This window comes from Anoplophora glabripennis, unplaced genomic scaffold (genome assembly GCF_000390285.2).
Source record: "Anoplophora glabripennis isolate ALB-LARVAE unplaced genomic scaffold, Agla_2.0 scaffold253, whole genome shotgun sequence".
Lineage (NCBI taxonomy): Eukaryota > Metazoa > Arthropoda > Insecta > Coleoptera > Cerambycidae > Anoplophora > Anoplophora glabripennis.
This window is the reverse complement of record NW_019416337.1, coordinates 224,986-247,370: the sequence shown is the minus strand read 5'-3', so window position 1 is coordinate 247,370 and position 22,385 is coordinate 224,986. Positions and strand designations below refer to the sequence as shown.

The 22,385-nt window shown below is 30.9% G+C and overlaps 1 protein-coding gene across 1 annotated transcript in view; it reads left to right on the top strand.

The window, feature by feature from the left end:
• Positions 1 to 7,812: 7,812 nt before the first annotated feature.
• The window catches only part of LOC108912991 (facilitated trehalose transporter Tret1), a 52,915-nt gene continuing 38,342 nt past the window's right edge, over positions 7,813 to 22,385 (top strand). The window contains exon 1 of the mRNA XM_018718434.1: positions 7,813 to 8,060. Within this exon, the coding sequence (XP_018573950.1) occupies positions 8,040 to 8,060 (21 nt within the window). The 5' untranslated portion in view covers positions 7,813 to 8,039. The remainder of the gene's footprint in view (positions 8,061 to 22,385) is intronic.

Sequence of the window (22,385 nt, the reverse complement as noted above, 5' to 3'; positions counted from 1 at the left end):
ACTACACACTTGCAGTTCTGATAGCGCCATCTGTTGGCAAACAGCAAGAACTTATTCAATGTCTATGATTGTGGAATTAAAAAAGAAATTAAATCAATAGTGATTATTGCTAAATTTGAGCAACTTTATTGAAGAAGAGTCTAAAATTTTACTTTGGCAATATGGCAGAAAAGTAATACTCTTTACCTTTGGTGAATATTATTGCAACTCTTTCTTTTTAAATAAGAAAGCGTAGTATGGATCATGTATGTTACAGTGAATGTGTTGGGTTTCAATAAAGAAGTTAACTGTTACGCGCTTCTTAGAAATAAAACTTTTAAAAATATATGTGAAAGTACGTCTGTATAATAGTTTTGTAATGTTTTATATGTGATATTTATACTATAATAAAATATATTTTTACATTTTATTTATATTAAATGTTGATTTTATTATCTTCAGTCTGTAGGTTTTTTATTTATGAAGATGATACTCGAATTTTTGAATAAATATTTTTTAAATGAAAAGAATTTTGTGAATTATATATGTTAGAAATAAAAGTCATTAATACTCACAAGTATAATATTTCTAAGATGGTATTAATTTGCTAAAGTACGGTTACATTATTGAAGTTTGGAAGAACATAAGTCGGAAAAAAGATTTTGTACTTATGATTTCTGTAGTTTTTGATTTTAGGTTAAGTATTCAGTAAATTGGCAATTTGAGTTTTAAAATTCCTTTATAAAGATAATATAATAAAAAGATTCTCTTAACACTCTATTGAATAAAATTTAAAATTGGTTGCAAATTAAAGAAATTTTAAACAAATTTTGGTGACCAAGGTGGCATAAAATGTTTAGAACATGACTATATTTAACAAATTTCTAAAAATCAAAATTGCCATAATTATAGAGAAAACTTACTGACATGGCAGGTGGCTTTTCTCTAATCGTGTGTTTCTCAGCACAACCACCTGGAGGGCTGTGAACTGTAACCCTTAATTTCCAAAATTCACGGTTGTTTCGAAATTGGGCTCGAGGCTCTCCAGACGCTACGAACGCCTGATATTTATCCAGACGGCCGCCGCACCATCCGAATGGCACTAGACAATTACAAAAATCGCCGATCTTTCCAATAAATTCACCGACCTTTCTAAATCTTTACCGTCGCCGTTGAGCCAACGAGACGATCTCGAGCAGGCGTAGCTGTCAGGGCCAAAACCCTGAGACCGCCAACGAGGAACGAGGCAAATACATTTTTTTCATACCACTTTCAAAAAGAGGATGGATCGACATCAAATCTGTCTCCCGCAAGACCTGCGGGTCGGAATTAAATTTATTCAGTTTAAGAAGCCACTGCCGAGCGACCAGATCAGGCAAAAATGCAAACGTCGCGAGCCGAAGCGACGTGTCATTGAATCAAACCACCAGCAGCGGTTTTAGCGGGATTCACCCTGACAGCGATTGAACGTGCACCCGCGCCAATTGCAATATATCACTCGCCGTTTCAAAAGAATTCGCACCTATAGCATTCTGTACTATCAAGCAGTATTCAAATAAATGATATTATACTGTTTACTTTATTCTCGAATTATTATTTCTCAGCAAAAAATACACAAACTTCGAATTCTAACGCTGTCAGTCAACTCCAAACTTCCTAAAAGCTTCAGTACCCGCACTCCAAGGAGTGCGTACATAGTGAATAAACGATAGTGGACCAAGAAAGTGATTTTCAGACATTAAGGTATCAGACCCGAACCAAGTGCATACAGGGTGACACAAAAGCCCGAACCACGTTTCCAAAGTCCTAAGCAGAAACCAAATTAGTGAAGTGCTCCAACGGCCGATTCGGTCACAACAAACAACACAGATAGATCCTGGAATTTCTACCAGGGCTCATTGAACTCAGAACGATGGCGGAGGATCGGAAATCTCCAGCCCCCGAGCAGGCACCGGAGACCGACCCAGCAAGAAGCGCATCCGCGTCGTGCAGCCGCCACCCGAGATAGACAACCGACCTACCTCGTAGCCCAACCAGGCGACCAACATAGGGCCTTAATCATGGAAGAGACCAATATAGCGTTCCGCGACATGGCGCCCAACATGGGGCTATATTGCCAGATGAAAATGAAACTAGAGCTAGTGTCCTTCGACATTGCCAACTATCCCGAATTACGGTGGACGTCTACCATTTGATCTAATTTTTCATCAAACGTTTTGCGTCCTGTCAAGACTTTGCATGACGCCACATGTTCTTAATTTTACACATGCAAATTTTTCCAAAATATACAAGACTTGCACATTCTAACAATTGTGTCCTGACTAAAAAGACCTTTAAGCATAATAAAGAATTTCACATAAGAAGTGGGTCTTATTTGTGGAAGGGCGAAACGGGCGGTAACTATGAGACGCCTTCATTATAGCCATCCTTCTCTATTGCATGGATTTCTATGTCTTACTTTATCGCTCTCACACGTAACGGCAGATGGACCATCGGTACTTTCCGAACCTGTATAGATTACTACCGTTTATTTAATTGATAGTCGCCAGAAAGTTTCTGATGTGCAGTGATCGGTAGAAACAATAAGAGAAATAGTTTTTTTTTTAAATATGAAAATTTGTAGAATTTGAATTGGCACAAAATCTGTTGCAGGGAATATTTCTAAATGATAATATACTATCAAATGTTTGTTGATTATCAGTTTCCATTAATATTTTATGAAAAAAACTGTATATAAGGCTATAACTGCTTATAAGTGTTTGTAATTAGTTTGGGATGCATTTTCTTGTGAAATTGTTCTTGTACGTCAAAACGAAAGAATAACAGTTGGATATTAGACAAAATTTCTAATTTTGATCCTAAACTGGGTAGGTACTTGATTTAAAAAGCGAGAGCGTTAAACGAACAGATTTTACTTTCTACGCACCACATATGTCTATATTAAATCCACAACGTCTCGCATAGATTAAATTAAAAGAGAAACACACACGACCTACACTTTTAAATAACTCAATAACAAGTTTTTTAAAGCATCTGCTTTCCATAATTAAACATATTTATTGGTCAACTTATGGGCATGTACGGGTGGACCAAATTCATTGAGATTGTGGCCTCCCGAATTATCATAGGAATTGCTTTTGCTACAAATTTTAATACGATTATATTGCAGTTGTATAGAAGCTGTATATTAAGTATTTTTAAACTTTACAAATTATTTGAAGATAAATTTATATGATTTTTTTATAACGATATATTTAAAAAGAAGTAAATATAAATAGTAATTATTATATATGTCTGGGGAGAGTTTAAGTGGCCACATTTTTTTAAGGTGGCATGGGATCAACACCATTTTTTAGGAGACAATTTCTACGCCTACAAATGGAACTTTCCTGATGAATAAACTTCTAAGGAAACTTGCAAAATAAGAAATTAAAGTAGGGGGTGTCTTTCCTGGGATCTCGAAAAGTAGTTTTGTAACTACACTTTTGTAATCATCATCCACAATAGAAAACAATTTCATGTCATTGGCATAGAGTAGTCAGTACACATTAACATTAGCAGCAATGTCATTAATAAATTAAAGATCAAAGGGCCCAAAACGGAAACTTGAGGAACACCAAATATTGCACTAAATGTATATACATATTATTTTATATATTAAAAATTATATTTGTGCCATTTATTTAGGTACTCTTTACTTTTGGAAGCTCATTTTTGGAAGTCAACTATTCGACACCACAGTTCCGATGATTTAGCTGTCAGGTTATATGAGATAATGCCTGGCAATATTAGGAATAATACTGTTCAGAATGATAATAGACAATATTAAATATTGCGATGATTTTGACAGATTCATTAAGCAAAGTTTTTGATATATTGACAGTGAAATATGTGAGCATTCAAATTAAAGTATATGTACTTACCTTTTGTGCTGTGAATACAAAAATTAGGGAATATTAAGGGATCTGAAATTTAATCATATAAAAAGGAATAACTTCGCTAGGGCTTCTGTAAAAACTAGTTTATTTAATAAAGATTATTATTTAATATGGCTTTCTAGATGATATAAATATATTTGTTGCATTTTAATTCATATGTTTATAACTTAAAGAGGATTCGTTCAATTTTGTTAGATAGAAATGTATTTACTTGCCATGAAGGATTTTACAAGGATTTCACACCATAGAAAACAATGATTTGTTACCTCTGGCTGAAATTAATAATGTATGTTATAGTATCTAGCCTTGCGCATTCTACTCTATAGCTACTTAACTAAAAGACGGTCAGTTGCGGATTTTTGCAATAACGTTCCTGGTAAATCTGAATCTTGTAGTTTAAATATGTTACAATTCTCTTAATCTAAATTTTTTTGGTAGAAACTAGTTCTGTTAAGTTTGTGTATATTTGATACACTATGTATGATGATTATATAACAAATTTTGTCAAATAGCTTTTATTTTGAAACTTACAAAATTGATTTAAATAATAATTCAATAAAACAGGCTTGACAACCTTTATCTATTTGAAGGACAAATAAAAGTCGTTATTTATTTCAGTTTTATATTACAGTGTGATTTAGATTATTTTTAAATATTTGATACACAATAGTTTCAGATAGAAAATTGTAATACACCAATTTTACTTTCACACAGTCACATAGATCTAAAGGATTTATACCCTTATGACCTACAAAACATGTTGTAATATATGAATTAATGGGCTATAGAAATATTAAAGTATCATTTTTAACCGCACAGAAGTCCCAATGAATGTCAGTCACGTCTAGCATTTCTTAGAATATTGTTTGTGGCCTTTAATTTTCTGTGTAATTCTATGACGTGAATGAAATTCTCATCAGTATTTTACTTACAAATTAGGAATTTTTCAACAAGGTAGTAAGTTTATACATATTTTACCCTTTATTTTGTTTTCTTTACGAGTATTTGAACAAATATATAAACCAAAATACAGGTTTTGAGTTTATAATCAACTTACATTAAAATAATCAGCCTATAACCGCTACATTTTATTTAGTACCTACTTGTGTCGATGAAGAAAGTAGAATTTGCTTTCGAAATGTTAAAAAAAGATAATAAGTATAATGACTTTTATAAGATTTATAGTATTATTTAGTAGAAAGTAACCGGTAAAACAAATCATTTCAAACGTGGAAAATTCAATTAAATAAAATTATTGTATACCGAACGTCTTGTAAATAAACTTTTGAAACTACAACTGCTTCATTTTTGGTGCAATTTATTAAATATAAGACAATTTGATTTTTGCGAAAAATTTACGACAGGCTTATAATGCACTTTTTTAGCATTAATTAGGAATCTTGACTTGTCCTTGTTGTTATCGGGCTTGTCTCTGTGGAGGCGGATCGCTATCAAAACTCCTAGACCCCCATAATTATGATTCTGGTTCTTGCTGTTGGTTTTAGGGCTTGATTCGCGACAAAACTTTTGCAGTCATTTGTGAAGATGCCAGTAATAAAAAAAGTACTACGGATACGGAACTTTTTAGAGGACCATCATTGTAAGAAGCAGTTTTGAGGACTGATGGTTAAAAATGATATAGTAGATTGTAAGATAAAAAGGTGACTTTTGTCTTATGAATATGTGCCTTAAAAAGTACCCCTTCCGAGCTATAGTCTTTTAAAGTTTTAAAACAGTGAATTTTCTTGATTATTCTATATTTTTTAAGAATAAATCAAAATGGAACCAAAATTTGGGAGTTTGTGTTTTTGAGAATACTCCACTGAACCATAAAATAAAATCTGAAAAAATTGGGGGTTTTACAGAAGGTCGCTGTCATTAACTGCAGTTCAGTTCAGTACCTATGGGCTAGCATTGTTGATGATGACTTAATGTAGACTTTTTTTCTACCTGCCATATTAAACGAAGAAAATTACCAATATTTTCTAATAAACAAATTGAATGTTCTACTAGAAAATAAGCATCTGAAAGCATGATTTATGCATGATGGTGATGATGCCTTAGCACATTTTAGAATTGCTCTTAGAGAATATCAATAATAAATCGATATCCGATGAATTGTTGGGAGACCAGTAGCTTGGCTACATCAATATTCGAAGTGTAATTCACTTTGATTTATTTGAACGATTTTTGATTGAAATGTCCGTAATATTCAGTGTTGTTACCTGATAAATGTGATGTTCTTAACGTTTTTTTTTCAAAGAACGTTAAATTAACGTTTCAGTAAAAAGCATTTGAACGATTTTGATTGAAATGTGCAATTAGGTATGTTACCCGCCCGATGTTAATGTTTTTTTTTTTCAAATATTGTTTATTGTTTCAATAAAGAGCATTTGAGCGAGTTTCTATTGAAATGTCATTGATGTTCATTGTTGTTACCGTTTGATGTGATGTTCTTAACATTTTTTTAAAAAAATATTAAATTATCGTTTCAATAAAGAGCATTTGAACGATTTTTAATTGAAATGTTCAGTGACGTTACCTGACCGATGCGATGTTCCTAACGTGCTTATGTTCAGTGTTGTTTCCTGATTGATGGGATGTTCTTAAGGTTTTTTTTCAAAGAACGTTAAATTAACGTTTTAATAAAGAGCGTTTATACGATTTTTGATTGAAATGTTAAGTGATGTTACCTGACCGATGTGATGTTCTTAACGTTTTTTTTTTAAATAATGTTAAATTATTGTTTAATAAAGAGCATTTGAACAATTTTTGATTGAAATGCCCGTAATGTTCTTAACGGTTTTTTCAATGAACATTAAATAAACGTTTCAATAAAGAGCATTTGAAGGATTTTTTATTATAATATTTATAATGTTCAGAGATGCCATCACATTGACGTGATGTTCTTAACGTTTTTTTCAATGATCGTTAAGAAATTTTATGTTCAAGTAGACGATGCTACTCAAACAATGACATAATTGAGCAAGATATTTGATATTTATTGAAACGTACTGTTCAAAGAACGTTTTAACGTGTTTTAATTAAAACATTTTTAATGAGAGATAGGCGATATCACTTGACTAATGTAATGTTGTATTATAATTTTTTTAATGAACTTTAAATTAACGTTGTTTTGATTAAAATGTTTTTAACTTTTTTTCAAACAACGTTAAACTAATTTTCTACAAAAAAACTTTTAAAGTTCAAGGGGATTGATGTAGTGACATAAACTGAACAATGTATTTGATTTAAACCAATTTGGTTATATTTTAGCAAATGGGGGTATAGTTTTGTTGTTTCCAACTTAGTTTAGTTTAATTTTGACTTATCATTAACGAGTAATCAAGAAAATTTTAGAAGAACAGGAAGACAGGTCACATGTTTACCTGTAAAATACACTATTACATATTTTATCTTAAGTCCCGGGACACCCTGTATATAAAATGGTTATTAAAGTTTAAATATATGTCGCAAATATGTATGTTTGTGATTTTATTTCACTAACTATAATACACCTACATACAATTTGCAATATTCGGTGGTTGCTTATGTCCGCGTAGATGTTATTTGTTCGTTAACGTCGACCTCTCCTACACACTTTATATAAAAAAGTAGAAATGAATTCGATAGGCGTATAGAGAGTGTACACGGGACCGATGGTAATAAAATTTCAAATAACCGTGTCTGAATAAACAAATTATTTTTTGTTTGGAAACTCAGTCATTGACTCATAAAATTATTAAATATTTCCTACTCCAAATGGCAACATTCTGGCATTTAACGCACGGCAATTCGACTCAAGTACAAAACAATTTCCACGCAATCTCAAGCAATTTTACAATAAAAAAAGGATTGGTTGCATTGTCGACTACTAAATAAGTGCACAGGCTGATAAAAAAACCGCAGGGGGAAGTCCTACCACTAGCTACGAGTAGCCTGCCTTTGAAAGCAGAGATGCTTGTGCACCTGACTCTGGGGCAGTTCACTAACATTTGCAGAATTTCAGTCCTGCAACAACCTGCAGCATCTTAATGTGTTGTGATTACGAAGACCTGCTATTTAGTTGGTGTCTGTTGTTATATATACAAGGAACAGTTTCTTGCACACTTTTCTGTCAACATGACTAAACAGTATACTTTGGTAAGTGAAATGTTATTTTTAAAATTTCTTTTTTCGCTTTGAAGGGACATAAAATATCGTATTAGCATTGTTCCACTAAATGATATCATGGGTTACCAATTTTTGAACCTCAATATTTTCTTTTCTTTTACAAGTTGTCCCGTATGTAAAAAATTAAAAAAAACTGCAAATATTAAAATATCGTCAATTCTTGATTGCACATTATTTGAAATTTTTAAAAGAATACTTTACAGTAAAATAGATATTCACACTCTTGACATGTACTCGTGATGTTCCGATATAACTGTATATTCTTATGATGCGGCACAAGGATTAAATGTTCTTCCTATTTTTGTATAAAGAAAAACGTTCGAAAAGATCGATTTTTCTATTATTTAAAGTACACGATTTAAAAAAAACGTAGCAAATGTCAGTGTTCTGTACTTAATGATTTTAAACGACGAAAGAATCTCGAGAGACACCTCATTTGAAAGAGCTTAAAAATCTAATTGTTTCATTACATTTTGGCTTTGTTTTTGGATTTTTTAGTGCATTTACAAAAGCATAGCCATCCTGTGAAAACAACTTATGAAAAGAAATCACTAGGATTGAAATCTAGTGATCGTGGTGGTCAAGTAAAAAAATGAATTATTCAACGTACATTTTTTCAAAATTTTTTGAAAACTGTCAATATAAACTTTAACGTTTTAATTTCTTTTACATAAGGTGTTATTTACAAAATTTGTTTTAGCTGTGACATACAGAGCGATGACATTTGGAATGACATTTTAAATTAACATGTTGAAGCAAGAATTTTACTTATATGAAATATGAAAAGTGGAATAAGTAATATTTTTCAAAGAATTCGATTTCTATCATAGTGACCCTTTCCTTTAGCAGAAACAGGTTTAAGATTTTCGACAGTTGTGTATTCTTTGATCCGGATTGGGCAGAGGAGGAGTAGTGATTGTCACATTTAGGGTTTGTTTCTAAGACAGGGCGTTCAGCAAATGGTGGGAAATCATTCGGATATTTAGTTATTAATTTCTGAAGTTGACAATTGAAAATCGTTTTAACTTTTCCGTTTTTCATAAAATTTGGATAAATTCTGGGTAAAACCTGTTATTTAAGGCTATTTCTACTAATGTAGGTATTCAATTTGCAATATTTAGCTATTTTGGAGGGCCGGGGACATAGCGCCTGTGGTAGTCTTGACTAATCAAGAAACCTGAGTGTCGGTGTCATAGTAGTTGCAACTATTATGCCATCATCAGCGGAAAATAAACTTCAATATAAGGCGGACAAATAGTAGGTATAACGAATATTTTGAAAATTGGTTTACTTACAACGGCAATCATTGGAAAATAATTGGTCGCATAAAACTACTAATAACAAACATAATTTTCTGTAAAATAATGAAAATGTCAATAATTTTTCTCTCGAGTCATCACGACAATTGAGAACAAACGATAAATCTTCATTTCATATTTTACATTTCATTAAAATGATTAATTTGAAGTCCCCTCTACTTCAGATTAGTCTTTTTATTGACATGTAGAATAAAAGAAAGATTTATTACTTGTTCTCAATTCATTACGTTGACTTGAAAGAAAAATACTGATATTTTTTTTATTGTACACAAAATTCTGTTATTTATTTGACATATTCATCACAAAACGAGTTGTATCAATATCATACAAGTACCTACACCCTTTTCACTTAAAAGGTACAAAAAACTTAACGGCAAATAAAAAGGATATAACGAAAATTCGATTCAATTATCAACATATATCATTAAATTTTATAAATTTGTGAATCCTATCCAACTCCGAGAGAACACTTATCATTTCCTATACACCTTGTATATGATGCACTGTAAACAAATCGGTCTGAGTGAAAGCAAAAAGGTATTAAGTGAATCCATTGTGTGAAATTATTGAGTACATTTTCAGTCAATATTGAGCATTTTGATAATTTTACACATTTTTGATAATTTTATAAAATTGTAGTTGTACTCGTATTAATAGAAGAAAATTTCACTCAATCCGGTATGGACAGAAATTAATTGATACATTATTGAGTAAAATCGAGTGAAAGTAAGTCCAATTTTTCTTACAGTACAGCATCGTACAGGTTCCTTACCGACAAAGAGAGGGATAGATACTTTACACATAAAAAAAATATATTTTTTATTCTATAAGAGCTTCTGGAACATACTTAATTTAGGGGGAAGGGGATAGTCATCCCCTTGCAGAAATGTCTCGACCTTAAAATATTACAATTCTTAACCAGAACCTTTTTTACATATGCCTATTAAAATAAATTTTAAATCAGTTGCCTACATCAACATAACATCACATATAAGAGATAAGATTGCACAAAAAGAATACAATACTAAAAACATTTTTTTTCTCTTAGTTTTGTATAGGTACCCATAACTAAAACAATTTCACAATATGGGTTCGGTGATGTCGCATGGGTATAAATAGTGTAGGTAAACAATTTGTAACTACATAAATATTTTATTTGTTACTCAATTTGACATTAGTTTGTTTACGTATAGAATTCGTATAGATTTTTATGGGTTGCGATGATATGTATGTATGGAAATAGACGCACATAAATAAAAAGTAGCCTTAAACATACATAATTGCTATATTTTTAAGTAAACCATAATCACCGGCTTGACCTAGGTTGTAGTTACCTGTGTTGGGTAATGAATACATTGTGTATTATATAAGGTATCTAATAACAAACTTGTGTCTCCCATAATTATTATTCGTCCATTTATCAAGATTTAGTGATATGCGACGTTCCAAAATGCTGGCCTCTCACTTTGAAAGCGCATTGAAATCACTTCGAAAGTGAAAATAGATACTTTATTATGTTACATTTATTAAGGATCTGTGAAATATAAGAATATTTTCAACATCTTTCCAAAAATGAAAGTAAATTACGTATAATTTTAAGAAGTTATACTTACAGCTAAAAGATCTGAAGAATAAAAATAAAATAAAATTTACTAAAATAGGTTTATTTATTTTTTAACCTTTAGGACACATTTATAACCCTATACTTAAAAAATTTAAACATAGGTTAAACGGTACTTAATTTTACACATTTTTGTTCTTTATTCGGCCTTCAGATGTTATTGTCCCAACAATTAGTGTCGAAATATTAACTCGTCAAAATCAACAACTTTTGTCTAATAATTTTTTCGAAAGCTCACATTTTTGTCCGATATTTGGTTTCCATTAAAATTACTACAGATTAAAAAATATTTATTACAAGTAGATACTGTCAATTTATTTCACTTTTGAGGTATGTAAGCAATTAGATTTAAAAAAATAATTTGAAAATTGCTCGTTTTCCAAATAAAATGGAAGAAATCTTTTTACATTGAAATACAATTCAGAATCAAATACACTTATAGAATTTCGAAGATACTCAGTGACATTAAATGCTTACTGGATTGCTTAGTGGCAGTGTTTCCTAGTATATCCGCCAGTGATTTCATATAGAGATAAAATGAGCAAGGCACGTGTATAGGCACGAGTATTGGCAAGCAACATTGTACCGTTGGTACTGTTAACTAAAAAATTCCTAGATCTTAGCAACATCAGAAGGAATCATTTGGTTACAATGAACATTGCAAAACCTTGTCTACGTTCTAGATTGATTGAATTAAATGTAACGAAAAATTCTCAAGTCTCAAATTTCATGTTTCTAGAAATACTTAAAAACTCTCAAGTATCGAAACTGGCCTATCTTGTCCAATCCAGTGCGTGCAATGATACAGTTTTAGATTGAAACAAAGTTACATTGCATATTTGGAAATTATGTTAAGAAATTCAACACCGACCTCGGTGTCCTTGTTCTTGAATGGAAAGGAAATCGATCTTAAAGAAGAGCGGTTCGTCAGAATTTGCAATTCACTGAACTCAAGCACACTTGATAATACCGGTAAATCGTAGTATAGTAATTAGTACTCAATGAATGGTAATTGAATAAATTCAATTATTGTTTACTTTCTAATTCAGTTAGGATATATTTTCTCATGATTAATGACAGATATTTTATGTATAATAATTTCCGGCTGATAAAACGTTTAATAATAGGTTTGGTACTATATGTTTAGACATTCAGATTGAGCTCATTCACAAACATTTAATTTATAACTAGCTTTGTATAAGTTATTTTATCCAACACTTGTATAAGTCAACAAATAACCTAACATGCTACAAACTTACAATCTACCTACTTATTAATATTAACATTAACATTTATGGTAAAGCCGTAATTTGATGCCAAAGGATTATTGGAATCATTTTGTGATTGTGGTAAATTTATAGAACAGCTTGCCTCTTTGCTTGTGCTTGCTTCAGGAGTCTGCACCCCTTGTATCTTTTTAACAATATCAATTTTGCTGAAAATAGACTCTTCTATACAACCTTCTGCCACGGTAGATGACTTCCATCCACTGTGGCGTTTGAGTGATGTAATATCCCCTTCAGCATTGGCCAAGAGAGTTGCAGATGCGCGACGCAAGCCATGCCCTGTATATAAATTAGAATCTGTCAAGCCCAAAAATCAAGCAACAACATTAGGGATTTTTGATAGCTTGTTAATACCAACACATTGACGTGTGCATTTTCCCTTTTGAAAATTGCAAAAGAACCTTTTACGCTGCACATTTTGAGGCCTTACCTTAGAATATTTTCTGATTAATTCAATTGGATTAACACAAAATCCTTCATTTAACACAGCGAAGTGTCTTGGTTTGTTCGTTTTAGTATTTGAAATCATGATGTGTATATATTACTCTTTGTCATCTATATTGTCCATGCTTAGATGCGTCAATTCCTCGCAACGACAAGCGCCAAAAACTACTAATATCAACTCCACCAAAAACAACAAATTTAATAAATATAACTCAGTTAAACTATTCAGTAGAACTCACCTTATTCATAAGATAATCTTCGTCTAGGGCTTCACGCAAAAATTGTTCGATTTGTTGTTCTCTTTCTAACGCCTTGAATTTTTTGGTTGAAAATGTTTGTACTTTGGCTTTAAAAATGCCACTAGTCTTCCGAATTTAGAAATTCAATGTTCTTGTAAGTTGACTTCAACATGGAATATTTAGTCCACAGTGTGGATGGAGCTAATTTCTCACTTAAATTGAAAAAATAAGCCAGCAAGACATCTTCATTTACGCCTTTCACCCCTTCTTTGATTTTCCAATCTTGAAATTCCTTCAGTTCTTTGTTGTATACAGTGCTATTTTTTTAAAACCTGACATAGGCCAACTTTTTTATTTGAAGTGATAGACTAGTACTTCCAAATGTAAAGTTGTATGAAATAACTTGATTAAAAAAAATTACAAATAATTCTTTCCAGTGTTGCCAGATTTCTGCAGTAGCTACTAAAACGATATTTTTTTAAATGGCAACACCGTATTTTTTCCCAGCGTGGCGTATATACCGTAACACACTAGTACTACAAATAACTATATTTTAGTACAGTTTTTCCCTGTTTATTGACAGGTTTTCACTTGTGGAATAAAAAAATACAAATAAATCTCGTTACTAAAATGTTCAGTAAGGATTACTTTTATTGGCTAACAAAAACCGCAGACTAAAAATAACAGTTAAGTAAAAAAATACGCAGACGATATAATTCACTTCTACTGAAGTTTCGAGAAATTTCTCTCCTTCTTGCACAACCTCTGCGTTGATTTTTGCGTTTAGTATTTGTTCTGACTATTTGTTTATCTTAAATATTACTATTTCTGTAAGTAATAAGTATATATTTAATAAAACGATTTGAATGTTACTTATTAACACCTATTAGTAGCAGTATGGCAGAATTCCTGCCAAATTCCAATTTAAGAAAGCACGATTTACTTAGGTACTGAATATCGACGTTTCCCTTTTAATAAAGAAACGAAACATCGACTTTAAAAAATTGTTTTTTTTATCCTATTTCTACAGAAATATTACCATACTAAAACATAACATAACGTTTGCCGAAAGGATACATTCTTCAAATTGAAAATAAATTTTTACTTCAGTATCTGGTGAGGAGAAAATTATATTCATTGCTACATTTAACATTAAGTTTTGGTTGTTTACAAAAATATTTGCTAAGCAGCAGGAATTTGATGTCCAACGTATGTCCTATTATGTAAAGTTAAGTTTCGATCCATAACCGGACAGTTTTGGTTCGTTTTATATTCTGTTCGAGAAAATTTACAAAACATGGGAGACAAAACATCACATTACAGGTTTCTATCTAGACTACGGCATAGGACAAATATTTTCTGGATTGAAATATCAAAAATCGCAATTTAAATGTTTTAACGAAGCTTATATACTCGAAATATATTTATCTTTTGCCCCTACGTGCGTTGTCGAACACATTGGACTGTACTAGGTATGTAATTAACATAATCATGTTTTCATAAATGTAAAAAAAATGAAACAGTTTTTCTATGCTGACACATAAGAAATGTAATTATACCAACATGTTACAAACGGGAAAATCATTAAGAGAAGGTGACGAGCATACTGTCGACCTTGTCGTTGCCCTTTTTGCGGTCACGCGATGCTACTTATAACCTGTAACGGATTTCAAATATTGTCGGACGGCTGAAGCACGGATGTTAGGTGGAAAATTCGTCCTCAACCTTACAGTAATATCCAGTTGTTACTCGTATTAATACATACATCCTAAGCATGCATAAGCAGATCCTTTTCAATTTACTGGTATTTAGGCATACCTGCCTTTTATTGAAAATATTTGCACGAAAGTGGCCTTGCGTGGATAACAATTGATTCCTATATGCAATGTAATCAAGCCATCTATAATAATCGTTACAAGTGTAAAAAGTGTACTTACTTATGTTCTTAGAAAATTAACTAGAACCATAAAGGAATACCAGGTCTGTTCAGAAAATAACCGAACTTTTTGAATTAAGCAGTAATAGAGATATTTGGTGTTATGCGGTTGGCAGCATTGCGTTGCGCATAACCTCTTTTGTAACTATATTGTTGATATCTCATTTAGTTTTCGCGACATTGTTATTTGAGTGCAAAGTCTTTTAAGTTTTAGTGACAATTTTTGAAATGAGCGATATCAACTTTTGAAACAAGTTTGCTGAGATGATGCTCTGGGTCGTACGCAATGTTACGATTTTTACGATTTAAAAGTGGTCGTTAGTCAATTGAAGATGGTCCTCGACCAGGAAGGCCTTGGATTTCAACTGATGCCACCCCACGTTCGGAAAGTCAAAGATCTGTGCGTGCAGTGAACCTTGTGTTCAAGGGGACTACTTTGAAGGACTCGAGGATTAATAATGTTTAAAATTAATAATAAAGTTTAAAAAAATATAGTTCGGTCATTTTCTGAACATACCCCGTACAATAGAACATGTTCTATAACGTGTCACTTTGTAGTAAAAAATCATGGCATCAGTTTAGTAGAAACGGAAACTAATTGAAATGCATATGTTGTCTTAGTTCTTAGTGGTGCTTAAGGAAATAGGACAATCGTAATAAAATAAAAATAAAATGTTAAAAAGTCTGTTTGGCTGGAAATCACTTACCTGAATCCTTAAGTGATTATATCCGGGAAATGCTACAATTATATTGGTAATTGTATCATCTGACAGTATTGCTTTGTGGAACTTTTAAATATTTTTTATTTTTGGATAAAATTTCCACAGTGCAAATTAAAGAAATTAAAAAAGTAATAAATATAACCCCTGACCCACAAGGATTATTCAGACGACATTTAAAAAATATATAATTTTACTTCATTTGAAATATTGCATTGAAAAATAGATAATGCCTTTATAAAAAACTATCCACATTAAACATTTAGGTTTCAAAAGTTTTGCACTTTTGTTTTGAAAAAGAATATACGTTTTCTTTCTCCGTTACATTTAATATTTGGATTTATCAACTGCAGTAACCTGTTGTAAAGTTTGAGCTTCGTGCGAATTTGCATAGTTCATAACAGAAGATCTTGAGGTAAGATGTTTTGCTGTTCTTAGGTTAGTTTTAAGAAGTGAGATGGATGTGAGATTAAGATATAAATGCTGCGGTTATATTTAAGTTTTTTTGTGTAAGAATAAAGTCATTTTTAAGGAAAATATTGTGTGTAGTTCCTGAAACGACCTCCCCGGTAGATCTGCTGCACTACTGTTTTTTTTCCATTTCCAATTCGACAAATTGCTCCACCTCCAAAGAAAAACAAAAACTACTTTTGATTGATCGTACAACAAAAGAATATTATTTATTTTCGATACGTTGTTTGAAAAACAAAAAACTCATTAGAATAATAAGTACCTAGTAGTAATTAGCAAAACCGTGTCCCCCTTGTTTTAAATGCTAGAAACACAAATTGAAGTATAAAAACACTAATGAATATACATTTGATATTTAACTGGTAAATTCTAAATTCAAAAGTAAACCAGTTTACAAATATTACGGAACTTATTTCTGCTTTACTTTCTGCTGTGACTGCTTATTTGGTATATACCTTTGTAAGTAAAATCCCAATGACGTGACTTAAATAAGGAAATAGATTCGAACAATTACATTACATTACATTACAATAACTTAACAACTACAAAAATAAAATAAGTGCATATAGACTATTATTACACTATTTTTGATATTTCATGGTACAGTTTGTTAATTTTTTTTCCAATAAGGAATCTCTCTTGCAAATGAAACATAAATTTGATCTGATTGTGTCCTTTGCTACAATTGCTATTTCATTATTTTTCTCGACACGTATTATTAAAATTAAAATATCGAAGTATAGATTTAATGGTGCCATTAAACACATATATTTTAAAAGTAAATGTTTCCGGAATTTTAATATGTTATTAGTCGTTTGGCCTCGACCTTTATACGACATAAAATATATTGTGTGACAAAAAAAAAGTTACTTGATCGCGAATTGTTTTATGTTGATATATAGAATGAACAGAAAATCTACACATCATATCTCTTAATCGCTTCATATTTGTACAGAGTTATTCACATTCTATACCTTCCCTATTTTTGTTGGTTTTGTTACATCTAATCTATCTCTAATAATAAGGAAGATAAGGCCAAAAGGGTATGTTGACAATAAATGCTTTGAGCCTGTTGGCCATATATTTCTTATTATTAAAGATAGACCTGTCAAATCTATATCATTATAGTGTCAAATACAGGGTGTTTTGTCAAAATAAAAAAAAGTTAAGTGGCTTGCATCTCCAAAACGAAAACATTCAATTGTTCGCGATATTCATCGCGTATTAATGAAAAAGGGAATCAATATTTGTGTTTTTGGAAATATACAAAACGTTCGATCAGAAATAAAATTTCAGAAAAATGTATGTCATTGTGTTCTATATAAACGTTTAAATATTTTTTTTATATTTATTATTACAATTTATTACAATACTACGTGTTTCTATAGTGATCTAACACTATTCAATTAATACGAGCGACACTATTGACAATTTGTAATAATTTTTACACTCTTACTTATTGTAATTCCTTCAAACATATGTAATATGTATGCAAATATTTAATAACAGGTACTGACTAATTTATAAGTAAGCAGAAAAGTTTATTTAAAATATTCATATATAAGTATGTAAATTTTTACCTGTCTTGTTTTTCTTTTTCAAAGTGACTTCTGTACAATGGAATGCATTGATGCGTTGTTTTGCTTAATTAAAACTTAACAAATTCAGGAAAATTATCTAATGTTTCCAGAGTAAAAAATCTAAAATGTATGCAACGTATTAAAACACCTACGAAATTTTACAAGTATGGATTTCCTAATTTATATACAGTGCCTTAATAGGTTTTAAGTGGGATCACTCTCGTATTATACAGGGTGTTTGTAAATAAGTGCGAAACATTTTAGGGGGTGGTTGAAGAAGTTATTTTGTGAAAAAAAGTTTTTTTCACAATTTTTAATTTTTTTTATTAATTATTTCAGAGTTTTAAAGACATTGACTCGAAATCTGGTGGCTGTATTTTATTTAGAAATATTGATAGCAACCTACTAGATAATGTATCAATAGAAATTAAAAATACACAACTTGCAATAAAATATGTTTTATTTTTTTCCTCAAAAAACGGTGCATCCTACGAAAAAAATTGAAGAGGCCAATTTCATTCATAATTGATGACGGATTTTTAAAAAAATATCAAAAAGGGAAAAAATCAGTAGCGTACCATTTTTTTAATTAAAAACGTGGCATTCTCGCACTAACGCCACTGGTGTAAGTAGACACATTCGGATCACCCCAAAAAATGCACATTTATCCCTCCAAAGCGTTTTTCAAATTTTGAGTCAATATCTTTAAAACTGTGAAATAATTAATAAAAATAAATAAAAAATTAAAATTATAACACTGTATCTCGCGAACGAAGCATATTGGGACCTACGTTTATATGAACTTTTTTTCACAAAATAAATTCGGCAATCACCCCTAAAATATTTCGCACTTATTTACAAACACCTTGTAGAAAGGACCACTTTCGTATTATACAGGATCAGAAAGTACCGATGGTCTATCTGCCGTTATGTGAGAGCGATAAAGTAAGACATAGAAATCCGTGTGATAGAGAAAGATGGCTATAATGAAGGCGTCTAATAGTCACCGCCCATTTCACCCTTCCACAAATAAGAAGTGGATCTTATTTGTGGAAGGGCGAAACGGGCGGTGACTATGAGACGCCTTCATTATAGCCATCCTTCTCTATCGCATGTATTTCTATGTCTTACTTTATCACTCTCACGTAACGGCAGATGGACCATCGGTACTTTCTGACCCTGTAGAAGGAATGGGTTGATTTTATAATTTCTTGTTTCTTTCAACATATACCTACGTAGTTCTTCTTCTTATACATGTGGTTTGGTTCTCCTCATGTTCCATTGACCTATATTGTTCAGTCCCAATCAGCAAGTAGTTTTATCTTTTCTACAAAGTCCAAAAGCTTCCTTGCCGACACTTCTGTCAGCTTCTGTCAGTTGGGTATCAGAAAGGGTTTAAGCTTTCTTTTCGAGGAATACATTTTTAATATACTTTACCTTCATTTTTGGAAACTCAAGTGGGCTGAGGAAGCAATTTGATTATTTTCTCTGTCGATATGAAGTAAATACAGGAGAGAGAGTAGAGAGTTAAAATATGGTACTCCCCATTCTACCATATACTGCAATTAACACTAAAAATTATACACTTAATCTATAATCTTGTCTTCTTAAACTACTTTCTTCTGACATTCAATAATGCCTGGGAAGATGTTATATCTATACCTTTAACTATTTGGTTTCATTTGACTTTGTTATAGAAAAAATTGAAATTATCTTTAATGATGTAGGACCTTGACTTTTAATTCTAACTATCTGAACTATTACTACCAATTAACCTATGCTTTACGTATTGAAGACTTACTTTCTAAATATCTAATTAGGAAACAGACATTAATAAATTTATGTTTATTTTACCTTGGTCGAGGTTCCTCTTCCTCTGATAAATGTGTAGATGTGTAGTAAACAGAGCAGAGGAAGAGGAAGTCGTGAGGTTTTCGATAACAGAGATCCACGAAATGAAGCTTTCAAGGCCTACGAAACGTACGTTTTATAAAATTAGTTTGAATTAACTTCTACTGTATGTATTTATCTGTTAAATAATATCTATTAGCCAAAAACTTATAAAATGAAACACAAATTTATCTATCTAATATTTCTAATAATTTCTTCTGGAATAAAATTTGCTTTGCAACTTGTAAGTCTCGAGAGAAAATTAGAAAGATATTGTTGAGTTAGCCATAACACTCGTGAAAGATTGCTTGTTTATAGACTACCAAGCCTGCTTGCAACACATTACACTATGGCATGTTGTAATGACCGTATTTCCCTTTACTAGAACTGCGTGAAAGTAAAAAAATGTTAGTAGCAGTGAAATTGAAATTATTCAATTTTCGTGGTTGAAAACAGTATTGCATTGTCGAAACATTAATATTTTGTCTTATTCTTTAAGTGCTGATTTTATTGTCATATCCAAACCAAAATTTAAAAAGTCGTATGTCGTCGTGAACAGAATTGAAAAAGCTTTAAAATGAGGTGTCACTCAATATAGGGTGCTATTTAAATTTATGTCCCCTTGAAAAGGAAATCGACGTGTATTAGGTTGTTTTTTTTAATTTAGTTACAGGAAAAATCATGCAAATATTTGAAACTTTTAACACCCTGTATCTCCGTAGTGAAGTGTCCTATCAAAAATGTTTATAGGGCAAAATTTGATTATTTTCATCGATAGAATATGCCATTAAAGTTTGGCAAAGCTTATCATTAACACCCTGTATAATAATCTAGACTATATTAGACAGCTAAAAAAACTAACATGTATTCTAGTTTTAGTATTAGACATTTTTTTTAATAATCATCGGCATCTTATTGGTGATCATAAACATCCCAAGTACAATAACTTGGGAAGGTTATTTTTTCAATAACATAAATTTTTTTGTAATTATTTTTACCTGTTACAATCTACTTATGTGTAAAGGTTGATATGGAAAATTGACATGATTATAATTTGTATGTAAACTTTTTTATTCCCTAAAAAGTTACAAAAGAATGACTCAAAATGTTTTAGTAATGAACTCGATATTTTGAACAAGTGAGAAGCGTGATTCTTGAAGAACACATCGACCTCAACAAACCGCATATAAAACAAAATTTACTGTTTAAAATTCAATTCTTTGAATAACATGAAGGTAGGACAATTGGCCTGCTTTCCTTCCCCCATTGCCAGTTTATTTGTGACCAAATTCCAGTGTAATAAAATGAAATAGAGTAATTTTAGTCAAGAGGATTAAAACTATAAAATTGTGTATTAAATAATAATGCTATTTATAATTACGAATAATAGATGGCGCTTATTTAAATCAACTAACTAAACTTTTTGAATAACTGTTAAGATGAATTCATTGCATTCGACTTATTAAATTGCTTATCCGCTGATACTGTATTTTCTTTTTAGTAAATTGAGGTTAAAACAGGATTACTACAGTTTTATTTAAAATTAGCTAATAGACTACATAAAAGATGCTATTATTCTATAAATTGTATATTGACGAATACAATCCACACGGTTAAAAATACAAAACAATCCTACGATCAAAAAATTAAAGATAAAGAATGAATACAAATAAATAACAAAGAGTGATAAAGAATAAGAATAAAATAATAAAATATACATGTATATACATACAATAAAAAAAAATTAGGGAGGAGGTTGTGGTTCCAAAAAATTACTATCCTGTAGATTATTTCGGACGGTAATTGGTATATTCCATCTTAAAAATCATGTAAAATAAATGATAGCTAAAAAAATTATTAAACTTCGTTATTTGCGGAAAAATGGCGTGTTTCTGAAAAAAACATCTCGTTTAATATTTTATTGTCAGCATGTTATGATACTCATTCCGTAAGTATAATAATAGCACCATAAAATAACTATAGGTACATATATTTTAAATCAGAATGATTATGGTGTAATAAAAATTATCTGATAACATCGCAAGTGGTTTGTTTTCTTTGGTTTATGCTATGTATCATCTAGGTAGGAATGAAAATACAATAAGTTATCATTTTTATTGGCATTGCAATGTAAATGGTATCCCGAAAATAACGCCGATTTGAACCAGTACATTTTTCCATCTAGTGTTTAAAAATAATCATACTTTTGAGGTAAAAATACAAGTTTGCTTCCTCAATTATTAAAAAATCTTCAATTTGTGGAAACTGACACCTATGCAAAAAGTAATTTTTTGTCCGAACGACTAAGGCTTCTTTGTTAAAATGTAATCGACAATACTGCAAATAAATAAAACAAGATGTTTACTGTTTATTTTCCAGATTACGTAACAACTGAATAAATAATATCACCAAGTCAAGCAATAACTTATGTTACTGAATGGCATTATATAAATAATCGCAATTAAACAACTGCAATATTAATTAACAATCAAGTTCTTATCAAACTCTGTCAATAAAAAATATGTGTCGATTGAATACAGCCGAATACAGAATAGCTTTTGCATCGAAGCAAGTTCGTACACTTATTTAATTGCTATTTGAATATTAATGTTTTTTACTGATTCATATATTTTTTTAAATGATACGGAGATAATAGTGACAAACTTTTATTTGTATACACATTTAACAAACTTGAAATAATTTTTATCTTAAAAAATTTACTATAATTATGGATTCAAAGAGAAGGCACATTGAAAAAAATACTATTCTTTTATTAAAAATGTATGTTTT